This window comes from Dendrobates tinctorius, unplaced genomic scaffold (assembly GCF_039654945.1).
Source record: "Dendrobates tinctorius isolate UK_male_01 unplaced genomic scaffold, ASM3965494v1 ptg000230l, whole genome shotgun sequence".
Taxonomy (NCBI): domain Eukaryota; kingdom Metazoa; phylum Chordata; class Amphibia; order Anura; family Dendrobatidae; genus Dendrobates; species Dendrobates tinctorius.
This window is the reverse complement of record NW_027361897.1, coordinates 11,801,645-11,829,262: the sequence shown is the minus strand read 5'-3', so window position 1 is coordinate 11,829,262 and position 27,618 is coordinate 11,801,645. Positions and strand designations below refer to the sequence as shown.

The 27,618-nt window shown below is 45.3% G+C and overlaps 1 protein-coding gene across 1 annotated transcript in view; it reads left to right on the top strand.

Annotated features, from left to right (window-relative positions):
* LOC141059709 (scavenger receptor cysteine-rich domain-containing protein DMBT1-like) overlaps nt 1-27,618 on the top strand; it is a 149,517-nt gene that overhangs the window by 14,530 nt on the left and 107,369 nt on the right. Inside the window, exons 5-6 of the mRNA XM_073555826.1 lie at nt 13,562-13,594; nt 21,570-21,599. Of these exons, the coding sequence (XP_073411927.1) occupies nt 13,562-13,594; nt 21,570-21,599 (63 nt within the window). The remainder of the gene's footprint in view (nt 1-13,561; nt 13,595-21,569; nt 21,600-27,618) is intronic.

The window sequence follows — 27,618 nt, the reverse complement described above, 5'->3', positions numbered from 1 at the left end:
ACCGCCATATTGTGCGTCTGCCATTACTCAGCAGCAGTTATAACACCTTCTGCACGGTGGACCCCGAGCGGGGAGCGCACTTTATTATTTATTTTATTTAGTGCGTTCCGCCGTTCCTAACATTATACTAGCGCCAGGGTCTGGCTAGTAATGGCAGATCAGCAGCAACTCCTTCAGTGCATTCGCCAGCTAGAGGGCCAGTTGGCTACTCTTGAGAGTGTTATCTCAGCGGTGAAGTCTTTGGAGGCTGCTGTACAGGCGATCGCAGAGGCGGTTTCACGTATGTCCACGTCCTCCCCTGCGCCGACAGTCTCCCTCCTCCCGTTGCCCGATAAATTTCCTGGCGATTGCGCCTCCTGTAGGGGTTTCGTGAGCCAGTGCGCTATCCAGCTGGCGTTACTGGCTTGCTTGATTCCCTACAGAACAGGCTAAGGTGGGGTTCATTATTTCCCTTTTGTCGGGCAGGGCGTTGGAGTGGGCCACGTCACTGTGGGAGCGTGGTGACCCTGAGGTTCGGACCGCTGCTCAGTTCTTAACATCTATCAAGCAGGTTTTCCTGGGACCACGGGTCACGCACGATACCTCTCTTCAGCTCCTTGCATTAACTCAGGGATCCCTCTCGGTCAGCCAGTATGCCGTTCGTTTTCGGACGCTGGCTTCTGAGCTGGAGTGGTCTGATAGAGCCCTCATCCCAGTGTTTTGGAGAGGTTTAGCTGAGCATGTTAAGGATGCTCTATCTACCAGAGAGGTTCCTGCAAGTCTGGAGGAGCTGATTGCCATTGCCACCCGCATTGATCTCCATTTCTCGGAGCACAAAGCGGAGCGTGCTCAATCCAGACGGAGGGTTACTCCGGCTCCCAACCTCTTTGAACCTCTGGAATCACCCGAGCCAGAGTGTTCACTCCCAGAGCCCATGGAGGTGTCTTACACCAGTCTCGAGGCGCGTCCGGCACTAAGCTCCACTAAGCTCCACTCTGTTCCCCAGGATAATGGGCCCCGCAATGGCCAAACTCTGTACCACCGGGCAAGACCTTTGTTCCCCCTTGCCTTCGGCTGAAGGTTCTCGCGTGGGCCCACGCGTCCAGGGCGGGTGGTCACTGTGGCTTCATGTAGACCACAAAACTCCTGTCAGGGTCGTATTGGTGGCCGCACAGGGCTCGGGACATTAAAAAATATATTCGGGCTTGCGCCTCATGTGCTCGGGATAGCCTTCTTAAACAGAGAGTGGAAACATCCGCCGACACACCGCGGCGTTCCACTTCAACCTATGCTCCGGGCGGCTCTGCGGCTCCCGTTGTCTCCCACGTGTCCCTTCTTAAACCTGGCGATCTTGCCGCCTCTAATATCTTCCACGTGTCCCAGTTTTCCGTGTCATCTACCGGGACATCAGACTTGCCTTCGGACCAGTCCGAGACCTATGCCTCTGATGGGCACAAGATGGTGGATTGGAAGGCTCAGAGGGGAGGGGGCCCTAGGAGGGGGGTAATGTTAGGCGTCTGGTTTCTGCGTCTGCTCTGCAGGAATCCAGAGCCTCACATCCTGCGGTCTCCTGCTGTCTATCTACTGCAGAGAAGATTACTTTGCAGCAGACCGCTCCAGAGACTAGGTTTCCCTGTGCTCCTACTGGGCATGCTCACAAGGCGATCTCCCATTGGAGATCGGGAGTCATGTGCCCAGGTCCTGCTCCAGATCTCATTGGTCCATCTCGGAGATCTGGAAGGTCCCGCACGGCTATAAAAAGCGCGCATGACCGTTTGGCCATGCGCTAGTAGAGACATTACTTGCTAGATGTGTGAATGGTGACGGATGTATGATTCTGGTGACTGACTCATTTAAAACCCCTTCCCTCTGATATTACGCATGTGGATAGGGAATTAGTTCAGCAGTCAGCGCCAGTCAGTGGCAAGCCTTAGGCCACTGTGCACACCGCGCCTCTACACTAGCGTCCGATTGTGCTACTCCTCACGGAACTATCGTCTCGCGGCAGTGTCCTATGCCGCGCTGCAGTTGCAGCTCTCTTTGGCGCCCGCTGTAGCGACGCCGCACACACGGTAGGTCTAGAGGGACGCAGTTCCTTCTGCCTTTGGTCCTGCACCTTTCACCTGATACCGTGTGTGCATATATCTGAGACCTGTGACGCTGACAGGCTCAGCCTTTTTGTGTTTACCCTTACTGGCATCTCTGTGATTAAACAGTGATTGCTCTGCGCACCTGGGTGACGTTTAGCCCCATGCTCATTATACCGCCATATTGTGCATCTGCCATTACTCAGCTGCAGTTATAACACCTACAGTACGGTGGACCCCGAGCAGCGAACGCACTTTATTATTTATTTTATTTAGTGCGTTCCGCCATTCCTAACAGTACCTATATCAGCAGGATACAGAAAGGCGCTGCCCGATGTGGACACGCCGTGCAAGACAACTTTTTTTTTTTTCCAAAATCATTTTTATTAAATTTTCAAGTTTTTCATACAGTTGAACATTTCTGTAAACTTACATATTATCTCACAGATAAAGGCAGTATGTGATCGAATCCCCATAATAACAAAACCCCAAAAATAATGAAGAAATTAAAATCATGTTTGCGCGCAGCCCAGGTCCACCTTCCTCATTTCAGGCATGTGTTCATTCACATAGTTTCAGACCTTCAGATTCCCCAACGTTCCCCCTATGCTCTCGAGTAAATACCAGTTCAAGCGTATAAATGGCTTCATTACCTCTATCCTTTCGTCTTTTGTCATTTTGTTCTCAATAAACCTCCTCCATTTCCCCATGAATTTAGCTGTTTCCCTGTCTTTGTTTCTCATCGCCTCTCTTTTATCAATGTCCAATGCTTTTTTAAGGCCCAGTATCATATCTTTTCCGTCTGGGAGTGTCATGCGTTAGCCAGTTCCTCAGGATTAATCGTTTGGCCAGTAATGCTATAACATGAAATAATTTAGGAACACTCTCTTCCCTCCCTCTATTTCCTGTATGGTGCAGTATCCAACATATGGGTTCAAGTTTCACCTTAACCCCACAAATTTCCTCGGTGAGCCTCTGTACCATCGCCCAAAAATTCTGTGTATATTGACAGTGCCACATCCCATGGATCATGTCAGTTCTCTCTTTCTGACATTTAGGGCATTTCTCTCTTCTGTTTGGGCAATTTGCTGAAGGAGGAATGTTAAAACCAAGCACTAGGCCGTGCATAATTCGAAAGTGTCTGTCTCTCCATTTTTCGGAGATGATGTGTTTCCTTACTCTTCCCCAGCCCTCCAAGACACATTCCATCGCGTCCTCTGAGTGTAATTCTCGAGTCCAACAGCTAAACATTTTGTCTGACCCTGATGGTAACAGGATTTCTCTTGCATAACTATATATTTTTGAGATATTCACATCTTGTATATCCCATTTGGTCATTGTGTCAAATTCGTTAGTCCCTATTTCTTTGGTCACCTCCCGAAGTTTTCCCAAAATGTGAAATTTCACTTGGTTATATTGGAGGATTTGAGACTCTTTGAGACTGAATTTCTCTATTACCTCTGCCCCCTTCAACCACCTGCCTTCCGCCTCTTGTAACAGGTCACCCACGTTTCTCACCCCCTTCCTCTTCCACTCCTCAAACAAAGCATTCTCACGTCCTAACTTGAAATCTGTGTGTGCCCATATGTTCAGGTGTTTGGAAATTGACCAAGACAATTTGAATTTCTTCCTCACCACCTTCCAGGTCATGAGAGTGTCTCTAAAAATCATGAGTGTTTAACTTCGCTCGGCACCCCACTCAAGGAAGCGTGCAGTAACGAAACTTTATCCCATGGTTTGCACAGTTGGGATTCCAGAGCACCTCGATGTGCCCTTTATCCAATCAATTATATGATGTGTCAGACAAGCCAAATTATAACCACGCACATTGGGTAGACCTACCCCCCCTCTATCTTTATGACCCATCAATATTCTGGCGCGTAGTCTTGGCTTTTTGCCCCCCCCAATAAACTTTTAGAAAGCCCTGTTAATTCTGTTGCAATCTACATGTTTGATCAGAAGGGGTATGGTTTGCATGGGATATAACAGTCTGGCAAAACTCACCATTTTCAAGAGATGGCATCTCCCCAAGAACGACAGCGGTAGCCCTTTCCACCTCTCCAATTCTTTTTCAATTTTGTCTATGAGGGGTCTATAATTCAGCACATATACCTGACCTGGGGATCTCCCAATTTGTATGCCCAAATACTTTAGTGAGGATTTCATTATCGGGATCCCTACCAAGTTATCTCTTCCCTGACTTTCTTTCCCTTCCCTTAACATCAATATTTCACATTTTGCCCTGTTTAATTTAAATCCAGAGAAAGCCCCGAATTTTTCGATTTCCCTTAATAGGCGTGGCAAATCTCTTTTTGGGTTATTCATGTATAGGATAATATCGTCAGCGAAAAGCACAGACTTAACTACCATTGATCCTACTCTAATCCCCTCATGTGAATCTTGCGAGTTAAGGAATCTAGAGAGGGGTTCTATCGCTAGGTTGAATAGCAATGGCGATAAAGGGCATCCCTGACGGGTTCCTTTATACAGTTTGAAAGCGTCAGACAAAAATCCCGGTGTATATACTTTGGCTTTGGGGTTTTTGTACAAGGTCGTTAAATAGTCTCTGAATGGACCCACCATTCCCATTTTGTCCAGTACCATACCCAGCCACGGCCACCTCACATTGTCAAATGCTTTTTCTGCATCCAATGTGACCATGGCTGGGCCGGCACGTGGATCTAATTTCCTAGCTCTAATTGCGTCTAGGATCAGTAGAGTTTTTCTCACGTTCGTGACTGCTGATCGACCTTTGATAAAACCCGTCTGGTGATTTGTGATTATTTTTGGTAACAGCATCGCTAAGCGATCAGCAAGTATCTTAGATAATATCTTGATATCCTGGTTAATCAGTGATATTGGCCGGTATCCCGAGGGTGAATCTTTATCTTTATCCCCTTTTGGGAGCAGTTTGATATAAGCCGTATTCATGTCCTCTGACAAGCTTTCCCCTTTCAATATGTTGTTAAACATTCGTGTCAGGGTGGGTGTTACCTGCGATCTAAGTTCTTTATAGAATTCCCCATTCATCCCATCCGGGCCGGGGACTTTATGCGCTCCCAAGTGTCTTATTGAGGACTGTACCTCATCCTCTTTGATGTCCATATTTAGAAAGCATTTGTCTTCCTCTGTAAGTGGGGTCAGTGTTATTTTCTCTAGCCATTCCCTCCCCCCCCGTGAGATTGTCAGATTCGTCTTTGTATAACTTTGCAAAGTATGTACCCAAAATCCCATTAATGTCTTTGGGATTAGTTACCATATCCCCTTTTTTCCCCTTTAAAGCTGTTATTAGGGTTTGCGCGCGTATGCCTCTCGCTAGATTAGCCAGGAGTTTGCCAGATTTATCACCATACCTGTTCAATTCTACTTCTCTTTGCCCCCATACTAATTGCTCCCTCCTCTCCACCAATTCCTCATATTTATTTTTGGCCTCTACCCATTTCTGTTTGTTAGAATCATTTGGACAAGTTTTAAAAGCTGTGTACCTAGTCCTTACCTCATTACTCGCTAATACATATTGCTCCCTGATCTTCCTCTTCAGCTTTAACGTGTAGGCTATGATCCTTCCCCGTATTACCGCTTTCCCTGCTTCCCAGAATAATTTTGCGTTCTGTTTATGTTCGGTATTTAACAACGCATATTCTGTCCACCATTCCCTGAGTTGTTTTCCAAAGTCTCCATCTTTTAGTAAAAAGGAGGGGAAGCGCCATAAAAAATCCTGCCCCCTCTGAAATTTTTCTGACAATTCTATCGCTACTGGGCTGTGGTCTGATATGACCATATCTTCTATGGTCACCCGCCGTGTCCTTTGTATCATGTTGTCGGACCCCAATATCAAATCTATTCTAGACCATGAATTTTGAGCATGTGAATAATGGGTATATTCTCTCTCCTGCGGATGCAACACTCTCCAAATGTCTTTGATGTGTAGGTGCGAAGTCATATCTTCCAGATAATTCCTACCTGTTCCCTGTCGTTCCCCAGTATTACCCTCTCTACACGATAATCTCTTTCTATCTTCTCCCTCTCTCATAACCTGATTGAAGTCGCCTCCTAATATCACAATGGGCTCTGCATCCCTCAGGATTCTGTTTTGTAACTCTGTAAAAAAATCTTTTTGAGATATATTAGGTGCATAAACATTGTATAAGCTGAATTTTTCCTCGCATACCTCGATGAGTAGATGTAAGAGTCTCCCTTCCTCATCCCCTTCTTTTTGCATTATTCTATGAGCAAATGATTTGTTTATTAGGATCATTACTCCCCCCTTTCTAGTTGAGGTCCCCGAACTGAACACTGCGCCTACCCACATCTTATGCATCCTAAATGCTTCGCTCTCCCCCAAATGTGTTTCCTGAAGCAGGGCTATATCCGCCTTCAGTCTTCTTAAATGTCTCAGAACCATGCTTCTCTTGTTAGGGGACCTTAGGCCTTTCACATTCCATGTTACTATCTTTGGCATATCTGAGCTCTGGGAGGGTTTCCTCCTCCGCTGTTTTTATATCTCAATTTATAATTTTCTCCATATGAGGACCTGAGCTCGCGACCCATTCTTGTCATTATCCCCCACCTTCTTTCAGTTTGGAACCATATATAAAAACCCTCTTTTAAAGAAAATTCCCCACCCTTCCCCTCACATTTCTCCTCTATTTTCCTCCACTTATTTTCCCCATTTTCGACTTCCATTTTTTCTACCCCTCAAACGTCGACAATCCCTTCCCGCCTCCCCTACAGAGCCTTTTAACTGACCCGCCTATAAACAAGAATGACCAACCTCTCTGCAATATATCTTACATATGTGATCTTCTTTAACTATAACAAATTTCAGCTAAACCCTGTCTACCCTCCCAAACCTCCCCCGGTTGTTTGGTCACATGTCACTCTTACCAACAATAAAAATGTGTATAATGTGGAAAAAGGGTAGGGAGAGAGAAAGAGAAAAAAGAGGGGGGGCACAGAGCCCGCAGGGGGACTAGAAGGATAACAGACAGCGAAAAGGAAGCAAGAGGAAATGGAAAGCCACGCACAAGAGAGTACTTGGGGGAGTGAAAATATCAGAATTCAATTAGCAAATTAATGGTGAAATTTCGTCTCTCCGCTGGTCGTCGCATCCCATCTTTTCTGGATCGCCCTACTGTTTGATCACCTCCTCTTCTGGGACATGAAACGGGGAGTGAAATCTTTCAGCGGTTGTTATGTTCCTGATCCGATTTTCCAAGTCCATTTCTTCAATATCAGTGTTTATGTGAAGTTCCTGGCGTGAATCCTCTTCTCTCGTTACGTTGGTGTCTTTGCGTTGTTTTCTCATATCTAGTTGACTGTTTGATCTCATAGCGTCTTTCTCCTCATGTCCGTTTTGTGTTCCACAACTGCTTTGTATAATGTTTAACTCCTCATTGGGATCAGATATTATTTTCATTTTACCCTCCTGTGCTCTGAAACGGAGTATGGCTGGATACATCAGGTGAAAACGAATGTTTTTGCGGAACAAAATTGTACACACTTCGCTGAACGCTTTACGTCTTCTGGAGACATCTATGGAGTAATCGTTGTATACCAGTGTCTTATGACCTCGTATTAATAGCGGCTGCCGCCTGCTCTTAAATGCTCTAAGCACCTCTTCCTTATCCTTATAATCAAGGTATTTCACCACCACTTGGCGGGGTTTTGTGATATTAGGACGCTGTGGTACGCCATTCCGAGAGTTTACTGTCTCTGATTCACGAGGTGGGCCCACCCTGTGAGCTCTTTCTACTCTGCAACGGTGCGAGAGCCCCAGCGCTTTGGGGAGGTCAATTTCACATATCTCATCAAGTGCTCTGGGTCCCAGTGATTCCGGCAGCCCCACCAGTTTTAAGTTGCTCCGTCTGGAGCAGTTTTCCAAGTCATCTATTTTGCCCGCCATATAGGTGGACTGTTTTTGCAGGTCATTTATCTGTGACTTCATCTCCTCTGTCTTATCCTCCGCTTCTGACACTCTCTGTTCAATTTCCTGAATTCTGACCTCTTGCTGTGTTGAGGCATTTTGAAGCTCAAGCAATGAATTGTGTACCACTTCTTTAATTGTTAGCATTACATCTTCTTTTAGTGAGGTAACTACTTCTCTTGCCAGCAATTTATAGTCGATTAGTATATCCCTGGCTTGTGTAGTTTTCCTCCTCTCCCTTTTATGACCTGTCTCCGTCTCACCTCTGTCTTTGCAGCGTTGCACACTGCTGCTCCCGTCTCCCTCCTCCCCCTCCTGCACTCCTCCACTCTCCTCGTGTGTCAGCGCCATCTTGCCAGAAGCTTCTTCATCTCGCTCTCTCCTCTGCCCTCCATCCTCCTCCTCTCTCCCCGCACTTCTAAGGACGTAGCGATCCATCACTCCTGCTCCTATCACACCACTCGCTCCTATTTGTGGCCTGGGATCGCGGCGGGCGGTGAAATATGTACCGGTATGTGGCGGGTCAGGCGGGAGCTCCTTCACCTTGCGTCCTCCAGGGCAGCACCGGAACCGGAAGTTCTAAGACAGCTTTTTATGTGCATGTCTCACAAGAGAGGGGCAGGAATCTCCCAAAACTTGCATATGCAAGAAACTAATAGATTAAAAACACATGAGACATGCACAAAAGTGAACAAGTCTGTAGGACAGTTTTCAAACCACCCAAAGACTGAAACACAGAAAAAACACAGTACAACAAACATGCAAAAATACTCTGTTGTAAAAAATATATATAACAGTAAACAGCAAGTGCTAGTAAAAAGATAACAAAAACAGGGTATTTAGTTGATATGTTTTTTGCAAAAAATGTATACTAAGCCACTCCACCAACGTCACAGTATACCCATCTCTGAACAGTCCTATCTAATGTATTTAAAACCTGATCATATGAACAGTACCTATATGAGCAGGATTCAGAAAGGCGCTGCCTGATGGGGACACGTTTTTTCTGTGTTTGCATCACACAGTTGACTCATGTGCAGTCTGTGATCTATTAGTATACACCAGTCTTTTTCATACATGTTATTGCTTAGTTCTACTCTTCCCATTCTATATACCATATATACTTGTGTATAAGCCGACCCCCCCTAATTTTGCCACAAAAAACTGGAAAAACTTACTGACTCATGTATAAGCCGAGGGTGGTGCAGTACAAGGGTTAATGGTGGTCCTAGAAGATGCTCCATAGATAAATCCCCCCATAAAATGCTGCACAAGGGTTAATGGTGGCCCAAGAAGATGCTCCATAGATAAAAAAACCCATATGCTGCTGCACAAGGGTTAATGCTGCCCCATAAGATGCTCCTTAAATACCCCCCATATGCTGCTGCACAAGGGTTAATGCTGCCCCATAAGATGCTCCATAAATACCCCCCAATATTGCTGCTGCACAAGGGTTAATGCTGCCCCAAAAGATGCTCTATAAATACCCCCATAAAATGCTGCTGCACAAGGGTTAATGCTGCCCCATAAGATACTCCATAAATACTCTCATATATTGCTGCTGCTGGAATTAAAAAAAAAATGGCATACTCACCTCTCCATTGCTGGTGGCCAGGTGCCAGTGTCCTGAGCAGGCGGTGACAACAGTGCGCTATGGGGGCCAGGTGCTGGGGTCGCCACTTGCTCAGGCCCCCAGCACTGGCGATGTTTACCGGTCCTCTCGTCGTCCACCGCTGTGTCTCCCAGGTCTCTGCAGTGATGTTCAGCAGAGGGCGGGCACTGACTACGTCATCGCACCCTCTGCTGAAAATCACAGCAGGAGGACCCGGAGACACAGCGGTGCATGGCGTTGGAACAGGGACAGGTGAGTATTGCTCTGCCCCTGTCATACTCACCCCCTCCTGGCACATGGTCTTCTCTGCAGCCCCTGCTTCTCTCTCGGTCGTCTTCTTCCTGCATTCAGCGGTCACGTGGTACCACTCATTAAACTCATGAATATGCACATATTCATGAGTTTAATGAGCGGTACCACGTGACCGCTGAATGCAGGTAGAAGACAGCCGAGGGAGAAGCATGGGCTGCACAGACGTGCCAGGAGGGGGTGAGTATGATGTCTGACACCCCCACTCCCCCTCCCCCACTGACCTCCAGTATATGACTCGCATATAAGCCAAGAGGGGGACTTTCAGCCCAAAAAATTGGGCTGAAAATCTCGGCTTATACGTGCGTATATATGGTATGTAATTTTTGTATTTCTTTCCCAGATGTAGAATCTTGCAATTCTCCATGTCAAATACCATTCTATTAGTTGCTGCCCATTGTTCATGCTTATCTAGATCCTTCTGAATCCTTTGTCTTCTCTAGTGTTAACTATCCCTCTTAGCTGTGCATCATCTGCAAATTTGATTATTTTTGCTTCAGTTCCCTTATCTAAATCATTTATAAAAATGTTGAACATCGACTTGGGCCAGGACAGAGCCTTGTGGTACCCCACTTGAAACACTTTTCCAATTGGATGAGCAACCATTTATTGCCACTCTTTGAGTACGATCACTGAGAATGTTATGAATCCACCTAACCTTAGCTTTGTCAATTCCATACTTGTTAATTTTTTTTAATACGGATAGTATGAGATACTTTATCAAATTCTTTGCTGAAGTCAAGATATACTATATCTATGGCATTTCCCTAATTCACCCAGTCAGTGATTCCATCACAGAAGGAAATTAGATTAGTCTGGCATGACTTGTTTGATACAAACCCATGCTGGCTTTAGTTTATTACTGTATTATTATCCAAGTACTTACATACATGTTTAATAACTTGTTCTAATACCTTTCCAGGTATAGAAGTAAGGCTCACTGGCCTGTAATCTCCTGGCTCGGTCTTCTTTTCCCAATCTTCTGGGAATTTTCCTGTTTCCCAGGATTTTTCATAGATTCTGACTAGTGGTTGTGCAATTTCCTCTGCTAACACTTTCAATACCTAGGATGTAATTAATTTGGATCAGGATATTTAAATTCATTTAAATTAATTAAGTGTTCCCTCACCATCTCTCTGTCTATGGATAGTGTGGATTCTTTTATTCCTTCAATGGCACCATGAAAATCAATTGATGTTTCAATTGCTCTTTTAGAGAACACAAATGCAAAATAGGAATTTAAATGTTTGGCCTTCTCAACATCATTTTTGACCACTTCACCCTTTTCATCCTGTAAAAATTCTATATGACTTTTCTTTTGCTTTTGACATATCCTCTAAATCCTTTTTTACTGCTTTTGGTCTCCCTTGCAAGTTTTAATTCATTACTGGCTTTACTTCATTACTGGCGTTAGCTCTAACACTTGCCCTGCATTCTCTGCAAACAGCATTATATTCTTCTTTAGATATCCCCCCACTTTCCATTTGATATGCATTTATTTTTTCCTTTTTAACAAGTGATTAAGTTCTGTTTTCTTCCACCCTCATCTCTTTAAATGCTTACAATTCTTTCTTCTTTTCAGAAAGTTACCCATTGTGCAGTGATAATTTTATCTAGCAAAATCTCCCATTCTTGTTGGACATTTCTGTCCTTTAGAACATCCAGAGATTGGATCTTTCCCACCCTCTTTTTGAGTCTATTAAAATCTGCCTTTCTGAAGTCCAACCTTAAAGTTTGAATACTCAGTGGTCTCCCTCCTCTTGTAATCCAAATTCGAGGATAGCTCGAATTGCTACCTCCTAAATTCCCACCCACCTTTACTTCATCAACCATTTCTTCCTTGTTGGTAAGAATTAGGTCCAAGATTGCATATCCTCATGTTCTCTCTTCTACCTTCTGATAGATAAAGTTGTCAGCAAGATAAGATAAGAATTCTCTGGACACAGTACTTTTACCTGAGAGAGATTCCCAACAAATATGTGGATAGTTAAAATCTCCCATGATCACTATGTCGTTCTTTTTTGAGAATAGAGATATCTGATGTAAAAAGAGTTCATCCATATCTTTAGACTGTCCAGGGGGCCTATAGTAAACAGCTACAATAGTGTCCATTCTGTTATTCTCTCCTTGAAATCTTACCCAAACAGTTTCTACAGAGCTACCAGTCTCTGAAGTTCGAATCTCTGTGAAGATATACGTTTTCCTGACATACAATGCATCACCTACTCCCTTCGAGTTAATCCTGTTTCTAATAAATAAGCCTTCAAGGTTTGCATTCCAAGCATGTCTATCTTTCCAAGTTTCAGTGATGCCTATGACATCATATCTCTCTTCCTGTGTTAGCAGCTCCAACTCTCCTTGTTTGTTTCCCATGCTCTGTGGATTTAAATAGACACATTTTAGTTTGTAGTCGGTTTGACTTGCTCCTCTATTTTCATTCAGAATTTGCTGTTTTTGTACTTCCTTTCCACTTCTAATAGCAGCATTTTCAAAAGAATTCATTAGCTGCATATTTTTTTCCTGGCCGTCTATTTCCCATCCCATATTGCTCTAGTTTAAAAAGCTCTCCTTATGAGTGTAGCAAGGCATCTATCAAACATGTGTTTTCCTGTTTTTGTAAGATGCAACCCATCTCTAGCAAGGAGTCCATCATACAGGTAATTCACTCGATGGTCAAGAAACCCAAAACGTTGTTCATGGCACCATCATCTTACTAGTTGTTCACCTCGGTTCAATCTCCATGGTCCTTGTCCATCCACTAAGGAGATGGATGAGAAGACCATCTGCGCTCCCAGTTCCTTCACTTTCTTGCCTAGGTCTTCAAAGTCTCTGCATATCGTTTCCAGACAGCACACTTCTCGTGACGTAATATCCGGTTGGCAGATAGCAGCTTCTGTTCCTCTCAGTAGGGAATCCGCCACGAGCAGCACTCACCTTTTCTTCTTCACCATAGCACTTCTTTTTCTACCTTCAAGAAGCTTCTGATTTCCTACTGGGATGTTCTTTGTGGGCAAAGCACTTTTTTGATGTAAATCTTCATAATTGTCCTGCTTGAGAGCCTGGTAGCTGTTCTTCTCCGGTATGGGTGCTAATGGGGGTTAATGAGAGAGTTTTCTTATCATGTTAGAATACTCACTGGCCACTGCCACTTTCTCTCATATATTGCACTGACTGCGGTTGTGTTTTGCATCATTGATTTATCTTATAGTTCTAGGGGCCTATAATACTAACACAAGCAGACCGTCTTCGGGCTCCAGATAACAAGATCATATCCAAAATGATATGGAACTAGAAACTGAAAGGGGTTGTCCAGAAAACAAGTTATCACCTATTCACAGTATAGATAACTTGCGGACTGGTAGGTATCCCACCACTGAGACAGGACTAATCGGATAATCAAGGAATTTTTTTTTATCTCTGATGGGGAATTGTTATCCCCGTTCTGGTTTCTTGATCGTGCTGCTTAAATTCACTATGGGCCTGCCAGAAAAAAAGAACCCATCAGATCACATGTCTCTCTACTCATTATGTATGATTATGTGAAGCTCCTTTTTAGCTTCTGCATCATTTATAGGGGGGCTCCATTATATATATATATATACATACAAGGAGATAAACAAATCAACAAATCATATTCTTCTCTTACAGACCAAAGTATAAATATCAATTCTGCAACATCAGGTAATGAATTACTAGTCACCCTATAATAACTGAAATCATGTTATATTATTTTATTAAAAATTATTAATATTAATGTTGTTTTACAGTTTTTAGTTGTATTGGGTACAGAGCACAAAATAATGCACTTGGCTTGTAAGTCTTTTTTGATTGGCTTAAGAAATATTTCCTGTGGTAGATCGGCTCACTCGGCTGCACATGGAGGTAGACACAGGTACTCTGTCTCTTTAAATCTTCCACTGGTTTATTATATACATGTGGCATATACCAGTGCGAAACGAAAATAAACATGACCCTTCAGGCAAAATAGGAAAACAAAACAAAATGGTATACAGTCTCTGCAGCTGCGGGGATCCGCCCGCTCCGAATATAACAACCGGGTTCAGTATGGTTTAACACAAACACTTCTCTGGAGCTGCCGACTCCAGACACACAGGAAGCCGAGTGACTCAGAAGGCTGTCTATTTAACTGCTACACCCGACCCTGGGAAGGAGATATGGTGAACAGACTCCTACCCGCACTTCAGATGTTCACAAAAAAGCCTAGCCTTTAAAATGGTCGATTAAGCCTTCTCAGCACTTAGTGGGCTGGAGCAAACTTCTAAGTTTCAGATCACTGAAGCCAACAGCCTCAGTGAAACATACACTCACTGGCCACTTTATTAGGTACACCTGTCCAACTGTGTGTTAAGACTTAATTTCTAATCAGCCAATCACATGGCGGCAACTCAGTGCATTTAGGCATGTAGACATGGTCAAGACAATCTCCTGCAGTTCAAACCGAGCATCAGTATGGGGAAGAAAGGTGATTTGAGTGCCTTTGAACGTGGCATGATTGTTGGTGCCAGAAGGGCTGGTCTGAGTATTTCAGAAACTGCTGATCTACTGGGATTTTCACGCACAACCATCTCTAGGGTTTACAGAGAATGGTCCGAAAAAGAAAAAAAATCCAGTGAGCGGCAGTTCTGTGGCCGGAAATGCCATGTTGATGCCAGAGGTCAGAGGAGAATGGGCAGACTGGTTCGAGCTGATAGAAAGGCAACAGTGACTCAAATTGCCACCTGTTACAACCAAGGTAGGCAGAAGAGCATCTCTGAACGCACAGTGCGTCGAACTTTGAGGCAGATGGGCTACAGCAGCAGAAGACCACACCGGGTACCACTCCTCTCAGCTAAGAACAGGAAACTGAGGCTACAATTTGCACAAGCTCATCGAAATTGGACAGTAGAAGATTGGAAAAACGTTGCCTGGTCTGATGAGTCTCGATTTCTGCTGCGACATTCGGATGGTAGGGTCAGAATTTGGCGTAAACAACATGAAAGCATGGAACCATCCTGCCTTGTATCAACGGTTCAGGCTGGTGGTGGTGGTGTCATGGTGTGGGGAATTTTTTCTTGGCACTCTTTGGGCCCCTTGGTACCAATTGAGCATCGTTGCAACGCCACAGCCTACCTGAGTATTGTTGCTGACCATGTCCATCCCTTTATGACCACAATGTACCCAACATCTGATGGCTACTTTCAGCAGGATAATGCGCCATGTCATAAAGCTCGAATCATCTCAGATTGGTTTCTTGAACATGACAATGAGTTCACTGTACTCAAATGGCCTCCTCAGTCACCAGATCTCAATCCAATAGAGCATCTTTGGGATGTGGTGGAACGGGAGATTCGCATCAGGGATGTGCAGCCGACAAATCTGCGCCAACTGTGTGATGCCATCATGTCAATATGGTCCAAAATCTCTGAGGAATGCTTCCAGCACCTTGTTGAATCTCTGCCACGAAGAATTGAGGCAGTTCTGAAGGCAAAAGGGGGTCCAACCCGTTACTAGCATGGTGTACCTAATAAAGTGGCCAGTGAGTGTATCTACCCTCCAGTGCTTTGCCAGTGACTAAGGCTACTTTCACACTAGCGTTTTTTTGCGCTGCTTTTGGAGCGAACATGAAACGTATGTCAAAAGCGCATGCAAACGCTGGTAAATGCTGCGTTATGTATCATTATTGTGCGCATAACTAAAAAAAATCGCAGCGTTTTTATGCGTTTTTAAGCGTTTGCATTTTTTATGCGCAATAAGCTGAAGAAAAAATCCTTGAAAAATTCTTGCAACACACTCCACCAATGGGACACCAGTGGACGTGTCTATGGAAATTCTTTGTATAGACCCTGTTTACACCTGAATTCTTCACATTTGCTTGCATTTGACTTGAGAAACATGGATCTGCGCTGGAAGAGCTTTTACTTTGACTTGGATCTGGACATGAGGACGGCTCAGGCTTATGCCATTGCTTGCCATGAACAGAGGGAGAGAGAGAGGCAGCGAAGACGGCAGCAGCGGAATATGTGGATACATCCCATTATTGAACTCCGGGAGAGCCGTGGAGCGTACCACACCCTCTACAGCGAGCTACAGGCAAACCCGGAGAAATTTACGGATTATACCCGGATGACCCAAGAAACCTTTAACTATTTGCTTGGTCGGGTCAAAGAAGTCATCCGGAGACAGGACACGCAGCTCCGGCGTGTGATTACTCCTGAGGAACGACTCCTGGTCACATTAAGGTAGGTAGTTTTGCTAAACCAATGCCTGTTGATTTTTCTTGCTTGTGACATGTACTCTTCCAAATCTGGCATAATTACAGTTCTGCCATGTCGGTAACTACAAGTTGCGTTAATTTTTGGATGGCATGTATTGAACCAAAGGCTGCAGAATTTTTTTTTTTTTTTTATTTAACGTGTTAAAAAATGTATGTATACATAAATATTAATTATTGTTTTCTTTGTGTCACAGATTCATGGCTACTGGAGAGACCCTCTCGTCACTGCACTTCCAGTACCGGATTGGAATCTCCACGTTGTCTGGAATTGTAGCGGACACCTGCCGAGCTCTCTGGAACGTTCTTTGTCCCGAACTCATGCCCATGCCAACCGCAGAAAAGTGGTTGGAAATCACCGAAATATTCTGGACTGTCTGCAATTTCCCTAACTGTTTGGGAGCGGTGGATGGGAAACACATCCGGATTATCAAGCCCAAAAGAACAGGCTCTGAGTTTTTAACTACAAAAAGTACTTTTCTACTGTACTGATGGTCATTGCGGATGCAGACTGTTTGTAGCAGTGGACATTGGAGCATTTGGCAGTGGGAATGACTCCCAGGCTTTTAAGACCTCGGACATGGGCAGGAGGTTGTATGGCAACAACTTCAATTTCCCCATGCCACGTCCTCTTCCCAACACCGAAGGTCCGCCACAGCCATTTGTAATGGTTGGTGATGAAGCGTTCCAGATGTGCCAAAACCTGCTGAAACCCTACTCCAGCCGGGACTTGGACCACAACAAAAGAATTTTCAATTACAGGCTCACCGGGGCTGGAGAACAGTAGAGGGTGCATTTGAAATCCTTCTATCTAGATGGCGCATTCTTGGCACAGCTATTAATCTGAAACTGGAAACAGTGGATGAGGTGGTCAAGGCCTGTGTTGTTCTACATAACTTTGTACTTTCTCGAGAGCACCCGAACTTTGATCTTGATGATGTTGATCCTAATCCATTGCCTGAATTTACACAGCACCCTCTCAGGTAATCCGTTGAAGTTGGCCAAATGAGGGACCAATTTGCGGCATACTTCAACTCAGATGTAGGACGGGTGGAATGGCAAGAACAAATGGTTTAAAATTTTTTTACTGCATGTTCTTTGTATGTTAATAAAAAAAACTGTTTTGATACCTGTACTGAGTGCATTCTCTGTTTTTACACTCCCAATACCATTAGCAAGTAGCCAGGTGTATCAGTGAATTTATGATGCTGTGTTTTGTGCATCATGATTTAACTAATACTCCAGAGTAGGTTACTATATAGATTATGTGGTTATTTACAAGGTATATCTATAGTTCCTTGCCTTTTTGTCTAATAGTTAAATGAGAACAATAGATATGCCTTGCACTCAACACCATCCTCTATAGCCATGGTTTTCAAAATGCAGTCCTAAATGTCAACCAACATATCATGTTTACTTTTTTTTTTTTTAACTCAAATTTAATTACTAACATGCTATGTTGGTTTGCTTTGAATACTGTAGTTGGGAAACCCTGCTCAATTCAGTGTGTGCAATACACCAGATATCTCGATTACTGACGTTTCTTGTGTCAGTCTTGGAGATATGTTTTGTCAACGAAACCAACCTACATGACTTGTCTTGTTCACAGCAGTGTCGACATTCTAGTAATATTGCACTGACAGACTGGATCCAGCAGGGTTCCCCAACTCCACTCCACAAGGTCCAAAACCAGATCATGTTGTAATGAAATCCATAGCTCCGTTGATAACTGTTTCACAAGTGCCCAAAAAAAGAGGATTCCATACAACATGATCTTTTGGCGGACCTTGAGGACTGGAGTTGGGGAACCCTGCTGGATCCAGTATGTGCAATATTACTAGAATGTAGAGACTGTTGTTGAAAAGGCAAGTCATGTAGATTGGTTTTGTTTTTTGGACAACACATATCTATATGACTTGTCTTTTCCACAGTAGTCTAGTCTCTACATTCTAGTAATATTGAACAGACTAGATCCAGCAGGGTTCCCCAACTCCACTCCACAAGGTCCACCACCAGATACCAGATCATGTTGTAATGAAATCCATAGCTCCGTTGATAACTGTTTCACAAGAGCCCAAAAAAAAGAGGATTCCATACTACATGATCTTTTGGTGGACCTTGAGGACTGGAGTTAGGGAACCCTGCTGGATCGAGTATGTGCAATATTACTAGAATGTAGAGACTGTTGTTGAAAAGACAAATCTGGCTGGCGATGCTCTGTTGCTGCGGAGTGCTGGCGGTGCTCCTTTGCTGATGAGTGCTGGCGGTGCTCTGTTGCTGCGGAGTGCTGACGGTGCTCTGTTGCTGCGGAGTGCTGGCGGTGCTCTATTGCTGGCGGTGCTCCTTTGGTGTTGACTGGTGGTGTCGGTGGCCCAAGCAGGTTCTGTTGTGGTTTGGCTCCAAGCTGGTGGTGCTGTGGCGGTGGTGGTGCTCCATACAGGAGCAGCGCTTGCCATAGTGGTGGTGGCGGAGGAGTGTCCAGCAGCACTCAGACTTGAGGTGGTGTAGTGATGTCTGGCTTCGCTGGGAATGCAGGTGGTCGTGCAGTGGTATGCAGCAGAAGTTGGTAGTGTGGTAAAGCGAGTCAGCGGTGGAACTGTTGGAAATGACACCACTGACTGCTGAACATACCGATTCTGCTGCATAGCCTGCAAGTAAGTAGTGTTGCAGGCCTGTAACACACTCAGCTGTTGCTCAGGACTAAGGTGTTCCGTCATGCCCTGTTCAATTTTACTGAAAAAATGGTGCGCTGGTCTGTTGAGGTCGGCCTCCAGACAGTCAAGGCGCTGGTCATCAGAGTGGAAGCGGTGTTCCATGTGATTAAAACCACGTTCCATCAGGGAAAAAACGCTTTCCGTTCTGGCGGCCAGCGCCTTGAGGCTGGGCTTAAAGGCCTCACTCAAGTACATGAACTCGGGCATGACATTCCTGTCCAAGGCCCTCTGCCGCTGGCGGGTAGTGCCCGCATAACCTGTGACAGAGACCTGGGACAGGGGAACACCTGATGGACCAGCTTCCTGGTCACCAGCTGTCTGTGTTGCTGACCTGCAAGATACTTCCTGGCTGTCGGATGACTGGGACGGGTCCGAGGTCGATCGATGAAGAACCGCTCCCAGGACAGGGACAGGTTGCAGGGTGCTGCTCCAAGTGCTGTGGAAAGAAAGGGAAAACATGAGTATCATGCATTTACAAGAAGCATCACCTGTGGAATAGAAAAGCACATAGTAATAACAAACCAAAAAAAACCACTTAAGCTCCGCTGGCAAGTACCGGTCTAAGGAAAGCCAACTCGCGATGATAGCGGTACTTTCTTCTGCGCCTTGCCGCAGAACCACTCCGAGCCTGTCCCTCAGCACGAACATCAGTGTTGAAGCGGTCCTTCATCGAGCGCCAACGTGTGCGGATTTTGTTCACTGATGGGAAAAAAAAGAAAAAAAAATTAGAAAATGCACTTAAGGCAACTTAATTATCAGCACACACACCGGATAGAACTTTGCAAACAGTCAATGCTGCAGCACAAATAAAATTCTAGACACAATGCAGTCACTGTTGATACTGAGGACACTGTTATGTTTCCTGCTAGAATATATGTATCAGCGAAAACAACAGTATCATCAGGAGCAAGAGTGTTGGCGAATACATTGAGCCAGAAGAAGACATGCTGAAAAGAAAAAAAAAAATACATTAGTACATTATAAAATTGTACAGGACACACAGACATTATGTTGAAGAATACTCACATTTTGGCTCCTGAAGCTTGAATCCACACTTGTAGGCTCTTGTCTGCTCTCTGCAAGGCTGTCTGGAGAGTAATTGTCTGACCCTGAACACACCTTCTTTTATTTACACTCCTCCAAAACAATGTTGCTTGCTTAGGGGGAGTTCTAGACAAGTGTCTAGACATTGTTTATTCAAATCACATGCGTGCACAAGGCGCTGACGTGCGCGGTGCAAAGCGCTCGTCAGCGACCACATAGACTGTAATGCTATTTTTTTGCGCACACTGAGCGCACACGTGCGCGCGTGATTTTTTTAACGATGTCGCCGGGAAAAAAATTGCAACATGTAGCGTACGGCGCGTCTGGGCGCACACGTGTAAAATGTGCAGCGCACGCTAAACGCTGAAGAGCGCGTACATTCGCAAGACCCTGCGATCACCATGTTAAACATAGGGGAACATTGCGCATGCGCCCGATAGCGCACGATGCGCTGCGCGATCGAACGCTAGTGTGAAACCAGCCTAAGTCACAGTCCCCACTACATTCAATGATATATACTGAACACTTTACCACATTTTTCCTTGTTTTACAAGCTTGTGTTGTCCTGTTCAAATTCTTTACAAAATTGTCTGTATGTCATAAATACTGTACATACCAGAACACTCTTACCCATAATAAGGTGCACTGTGCAGAGTCCCACTAGCCATGCTCTCTATCATGTGTTTCTCATGTTCCCACTTGCTTCCTCAGGGAGTACACTAATTATTGCACCTCCTGAGGAAGCAAGTAGGAACACATAAAACACGCTTTGGGGAAAATGGTTAGACTCTGCATTATCTATGATCTGGTTATGTCATCTGCTATATTTTTGGTCTTATAGTCGTTTTTTAGCATCCTAAATCTTTTTAACTTTACTTGTTCAGTCTACAAACAGTTTTTTGGAGTCTGTTACCATGGTAGAAAATGTCTGAATATTTTTAATGAAGACTATTGACAAATTTGCTTATTTCTTATTTTCATGCATTGGATCAATGATAGAAAATTTATTGCAAAAAAAATGTATCCTTTACTGAAACATTTCTGACAGTGAAGTACATAGAAGAGAGGTGTTCCCATAGGAAAATCAGAATGGGTGCTCATTATAATGCCATTTTTGTCATTCAAAGAGAATAATGTTGGATTTTTTTTCGATCTTTCCAATCCTTTACTCTTGGGACAATTTTTTTAAATCCATGGTATGTATACTTCCACATACTGCAGATGGCAATTCAAAAATTAAAGGGATTTTTACCTAGAATTAAATCGCACAAAATAGCAAAAGAACCATTACTTATTTGATAAATGCCTGCATTCCAGCACTATCACTCCACTCCGGTGCTCGCCTACCCAACAGTGTTATTCCTTCAGCCGTCCTGAGATGTTAACTCATGTGACTGCTGCAGCCAATCACTGGCGTCAACAATCTCGTTCCACATTCACATAAATCCCTTTAACACTGAATTAAGTAATTCTTAGTTATGTAATAGTCTAAAACAAGTTTGCGACGTCAGCAAATGTAACTCTGCATTTTAAATATTAATTGCTACTGATTATTCTCTCCTAGGCCAAAACTCAATAACTTCCTTTACTTTTCACTCATGCACTTAATTGTTTGGTTCTTTTACAGGTCCACAGCATTTTATTTCTCCAACATCAGGTATAAACAACTGGTTCCTTAGATAATGTCTTTGCTTTTTACACCTAATGTATCATATCTTGCAAATTATATATATATATACAGTGGGGCAAAAAAGTATTTAGTCAGTCAGCAATAGTGCAAGTTCCACCACTTAAAAAGATGAGAGGCATCTGTAATTTACATCATAGGTAGACCTCAACTATGGGAGACAAACTGAGAAAAAATAATCCAGAAAATCACATTGTCTGGTTTTTTTTCCTTTTATTTGCATATTATGGTGGAAAATAAGTATTTGGTCAGAAACAAAATTTCATCTCAATACTTTGTGATATATCCTTTGTTGGCAATGACAGAGGTCAAACGTTTTCTGTAAGTCTTCACAAGGTTGCCACACACTGTTGTTGGTATGTTGGCCCATTCCTCCATGCAGATCTCCTCTAGAGCAGTGATGTTTTTGGCTTTTCGCTTGGCAACACTGACTTTCAACTCCCTCCAAAGGTTTTCTATAGGGTTGAGATCTGGAGACTGGCCACTCCTTCGTTGCCCTGGCGGTGTGCTTTGGATCATTGTCATGTTGAAAGACCCAGCCACGTTTCATCATCAATGCCCTTGCTGATGGAAGGAGGTTTGCACTCAAAATCTCACGATACATGGCCCCATTCATTCTTTCATGTACCCGGATCAGTCGTCCTGGCCCCTTTGCAGAGAAACAGCCCCAAAGCATGATGTTTCCACCACCATGCTTTACAGTAGGTATGGTGTTTGATGGATGCAACTCAGTATTCTTTTTCCTCCAAACACGACAAGTTGTGTTTCGACCAAACAGTTCCAGTTTGGTTTCCTCAGACCATAGGACATTCTCCCAAAACTCCTCTGGATCATCCAAATGCTCTCTAGCAAACTTCAGACGGGCCCGGACATGTACAGGCTTAAGCAGTGGGACACGTCTGGCACTGCAGGATCTGAGTCCATGGTGGCGTAGTGTGTTACTTATGGTAGGCCTTGTTACATTGGTCCCAGCTCTCTGCAGTTCATTCACTAGGTCCCCCCGCGTGTTTCTGGGATTTTTGCTCACCGTTCTTGTGATCATTCTGACCCCACGGGGTGGGATTTTGCGTGGAGCACCAGATCGAGGGAGATTATCAGTGGTCTTGTATGTCTTCCATTTTCTAATTATTGCTCCCACAGTTGATTTCTTCACTCCAAGCTGGTTGGCTATTGCAGATTCAGTCTTCCCAGCCTGGTGCAGGGCTACAATTTTGTTTCTGGTGTCCTTTGACAGCTCTTTGGTCTTCACCATAGTGGAGTTTGGAGTCAGACTGTTTGAGGGTGTGCACAGGTGTCTTTTTATACTGATAACAAGTTTAAACAGGTGCCATTACTACAGGTAATGAGTGGAGGAAAGAGGAGACTCTTAAAGAAGAAGTTACAGGTCTGTGAGAGCCAGAAATCTTGATTGCTTGTTTCTGACCAAATACTTATTTTCCACCATAATATGCAAATAAAATGAAAAAAAAAAAAAACAGACAATGTGATTTTCTGGATTTTTTTTTCTCAGTTTGTCTCCCATAGTTGAGGTCTACCTATGATGTAAATTACAGACGCCTCTCATCTTTATAAGTGGTGGAACTTGCACTATTGCTGACTGACTAAATACTTTTTTGCCCCACTGTATATATATATATATATATATATATATATATATATATATATATATAGTGGTGTAGTGACCACTGTGTTCACTAGGAAGTGCTGTGTGGGTGTCCCAGGGCAGGCGTATAAACATTTCCAGTGTCCTGATAGGAGTAGGATGCTGAATGATCGTAATGTATCTCAAGGTGGGTGACCTTGGGTTGAAGGCTTGATTATGTGCTGATTAGCAGAGCTGATCTTTCGTGCCAATGTTTTAGGGAGAGCTACCTACAAATCCACCCAGGGGTGTGTCTGAAAAAGCTGGTAGTAAAAGACTATGTGAGGGTGAAGGACCTGTGATAAGATCATAGCCATGAGACCCAGTGAGCGTGGCTACAGAACATATAAGGTGGCCAGGGTAGGTCACATGAGAGAATGCTTGGACCCGGTTGGTCCGTTGTGGAAGGTCCCGCTGGGAGATGGGGCTTCCTGCCTGACAGCACGTGAATGCTGTGAGTAATGGCTGCAAGCGTCTGACAGTTCCCAGGGAGAGGGAATGAACATCTGCAGTGAGCTGAAGCAGCCATGAGGTAACACTGACGGGGTGAGATATCTGTGAGGCTGAAGAGCCTGAGTACTGGAAATTGCGTAACCTGTGTGACCACAGGCTTAACAGAGGGAAGCTCTGTCATGAACACTATGCTGATTATATGAACTTTATGTTGTTGCTATGGGTTTATGATGCCTGAATAAACCGCATGGATTGTTATTGTTTTATGGAAAATCCGTGCCGGACGTGATTATTTGGCTGCCAAGCGAGTGTCCCCAACCTTGAATGACAGCGCTACCTTACAACTGGTGGAGAAATGCTATGGGCAGTGTTGTAGCCTTGTTGCTAGGAGCAACGGAAGAGGACTGCAAAATTCAGTTGCTAAGGGCAACGGTTTCCAAAAGCACATGGTGCAGTGCTGGCAACGCTGAGCCAGGAGGGCTGATGGTCTTGAAAGCCGTGTGATATACTGACCGGGGTCAGTGGAAAAGACTTATAGGACACCTCTGCGGTAGAGGGGTCCGAGAACCTGCGCAGCCAGCAGGTGACGGTTGTGAAAACCGTGTGATGTGCTGACCGGGGTCACAGAAAGAGACTTTGGATGGTGATAGGGTGCCTCTGTGGATATGAGGTACCCGAGGACCTGTGTGGTCGACAAAGGTAACGGACAGGTGTTCGTGTTGTACTGACTGAGGTCAGTGAGAGAGACTGTGTTGAGAGTCAGTGTTGGGAGGTTCTGGGAGAAGAATCGGATTCCTGGAGCACGTGTGACCTTGGACCTGGTGAGGTGTGAGTGTTGGGCTGTCTCAGGCAGAGATGGATGTCCTGAATAGCACCCGCTGAGCCCCTGGACCTGGTGAGGCCGGTGTGTTGGGAGACCTGGGAGGAGGGTTGGCTCCCTGAATAGCACCCGGTGCGCCCTGTGTGTTGGATGGTCTCAGGAGAGGAGACGGACATCCTGAAGAGCACACAGACAGGACACGTGAGTTTTGTGTTGCATGTGTGTTTCTTTTCTTTTCCCTTTCAAGTCAGCTTGCTGTAACTCGGCGGGGTTACGAAGGTGACAAGCGGCTTGCTGTAACTCGGCGGGGTTACGAAGGGGACAAATGACTTCCTGTAACTCGGCGGGGTTACGAAGGTGACACCAGCAGTTGTGTGTGAGCGGCAGCCAGTGGTGTCGGAGATCAGTGACAGCAGGAGGTGTGGTAGTGTCAACAAGGACTTGTGTGGTATCGTAAAAGAGACATAAACTGTGCTGTGTGAACTGTGGTCTAAGAAGACCTGTAGAATGGACATGGGAAAATTCCAAAAAGGGGCGGTGGCCCAAATTGGGGTGGTAGCCCAAAAGGGGGTGAAGTCCCAGAGGGGGGCGGTGACCCAAATCGGGGTGGTAACCCAAAAAGGGGTGGAGTCACAGAGGGGGCGGTGACCCAAATTGGGGTGGTAACCCAAAAAGGGGTGGAGTTCCAGAGGGAGGCAGCGACCCAAATCGGGGTGGTTCAGGAAATGGCAGCACTGGTTGCCTCAGTGGGTATGTCTGGGGAACCGCAGTGTGTGTGTGTGACTTTTGAAGAATCGGGGACAGTCTTTCCGGAAAATGACGGGCCGCAGGTGTGTACCGTGATGTGGCACTGAGGAGTCTCTGGACGGTTGGACTCAAAGAATCAGGTGACTCTGACAGGAACTCCTCTCGCTTTCTCTCTGACCGAGAAAAACGTTAGGGTTCGCTGTAAACACGGGGTCACGGTGGACTATGCAGTAGACAGAGTAATGTTTGAGGGGACCAAAGGTGGTGAGTGCCAAGGGGGCGGGATACCACATGACTTAGTGCATGCCTTGGAGAGGGGCCGGGATTTTGTTTTGTTTGATGACGTATGGTCAGACGATGGAGACGTTTCGACTGTGGGGCCAGCAGACACTGAGACGGTGACGCCTCCTAAAGTGGACAGGTCAGAGGTAGAACTGACCGGAAGAAGGGGTACGTCTGCCCAACGGATGGACCTGACGTCTCGTGACAGGACTGACGTTGACCTGATTGATAAGATGGCTAAAGAATTTACACGGTTAGTGGGTAACTGGAAGGATTACTTGACAGATCGGGGTGACTCTGACTCTGGGGGTGACTGTGGGTCTGAGAGAGAAAGGGAACACAGAATAGAAGAGCTAGAGAAAGAAGTCTCTGAGCTCAAAGATCACCTGTCAATGTGGCAAAACGTGAACAAGACCCTTAGGGAAGAGATGGAAGAACTCAGAGGAGTAGTAAAAGGTCTTCTGCGGGAGAAGGGCTTGGACGAAGATTTACAGCTGCTGAGCTCGAGTGATAACAAGACGGAACTGCCAGTATCCATCTTGGCAAAGGGTCGTGAAGAGATAAAATCTCATGAAGTTGGTGAGCAAAGAGCTGAAGAAGACAGTCATCCGGTTGGGTCAACTGTAGAAAGGGAAGTGTCCGTGGTAAAGCCAGAGCCTTCTTTCCAGGAAGAGAGCAAGGCCACGACCTTCAAGTCTGTGATTGACGTGCCCGAGGACATGGAAGAAGCCTGTGCTGAGGAAGGTGTGCATGAGGCTTTTAAAGAGGCGGTCAAGGCGTGTAAGGTTCACTGGGCGCCTGAGACGAGGCAGTTGGTGATAATATCAGCCAGGGAAGATACAGCAAACCAGGTAGCTGTCCTGAAAGAGATGCATTTGCAATGTCTCCACGTCAAACAGCTGGTCAGGCGGAGTAATATGAAAGCTGCTCTATGCATAGCGTTAGCAAGGGAGGCTATGGATCGGCTGGGTTTTGCGGAAAGATGTAGTTCCGGTACCCAAAGGTCTGATTGGGAGAATCATTGGAAGATTCGGGAAGGTAATGGAAGACCTTGTGAATATCTCCGGAGTGGTGAGGGTGAGGATCCCTCCTGATGATGAAGAGGGTAGGATTCCCATCATGGTGGTTGGCTCCGTGGAAAGCCTGAGAAACTTTTGGATGCTCTTGGAGTATCGAGTGGGATACCTGCAAGAGATTGAGCAGTTGAGGCTGGACCGTCGGCGGATCAATAAAGAGGTACAGAACACCAGGTGGCAGCCGCCTTCAACCCAAGAAATAAGGACCTGAAGGGCTTCTCCAAGTAGTGACATGGCAGATGGCTGAAGAATGTCAGCAAGTGGTAGTTTGACTGGCAGGACAAAGCTGAGAGACTGTAGTTCCTGTGAGACGCTGAATGAGTCAGACTCATGCCAGACAGTAGGCTTGACTAAGACTTATGACCGCACCAACCGGGGGAGCTGGTCGGGGAACGGAACAGACAAGGAGAGGAATGTGATGAATAAACAGTGTCTGATGACAGACTGTGACTGGAGGGCCAAAGATCAAGGCCGATATTCCGACTGCTGGGGGCGGGGGAGGCCTAGCGTAGAGATGAGGCCGTATGACAGACGGAGACAGTTCTCTCGACCTGTGGGGCAAGGTGTAATGAGTGCCCAGTCTCGAGATCCCGGGGTAATGTGTGTTCAACCCCACAAGTTTGAACAGAGGGAGGAGGTATGTGGTGTAGTGACCACTGTATCCGCTAGGGGGCACTGTGTGGGTGTCCCAGGACAGGCTTATAAGCATTTCCAGTGTCCTGATAGGAGTAGGATGCTGAATGATCGTAATGTATCTCAAGGTGGGTGGCCTTGGGATGAAGGCTTGATTATGTGCTGATCAGCAGAGCTGATCATTTGTTCCAATGTGTTAGGGAGAGCTACCTACAAATCCACCCAGGGGTGTGCCTGAAAACGCTCGTAGTAAAAGACTATGTGAGTATGAAGGACCTGTGATGAGGTCATAGCCATGTAACCCAGTGGGCGTGGCTACAGACCATGTAAGGTGGC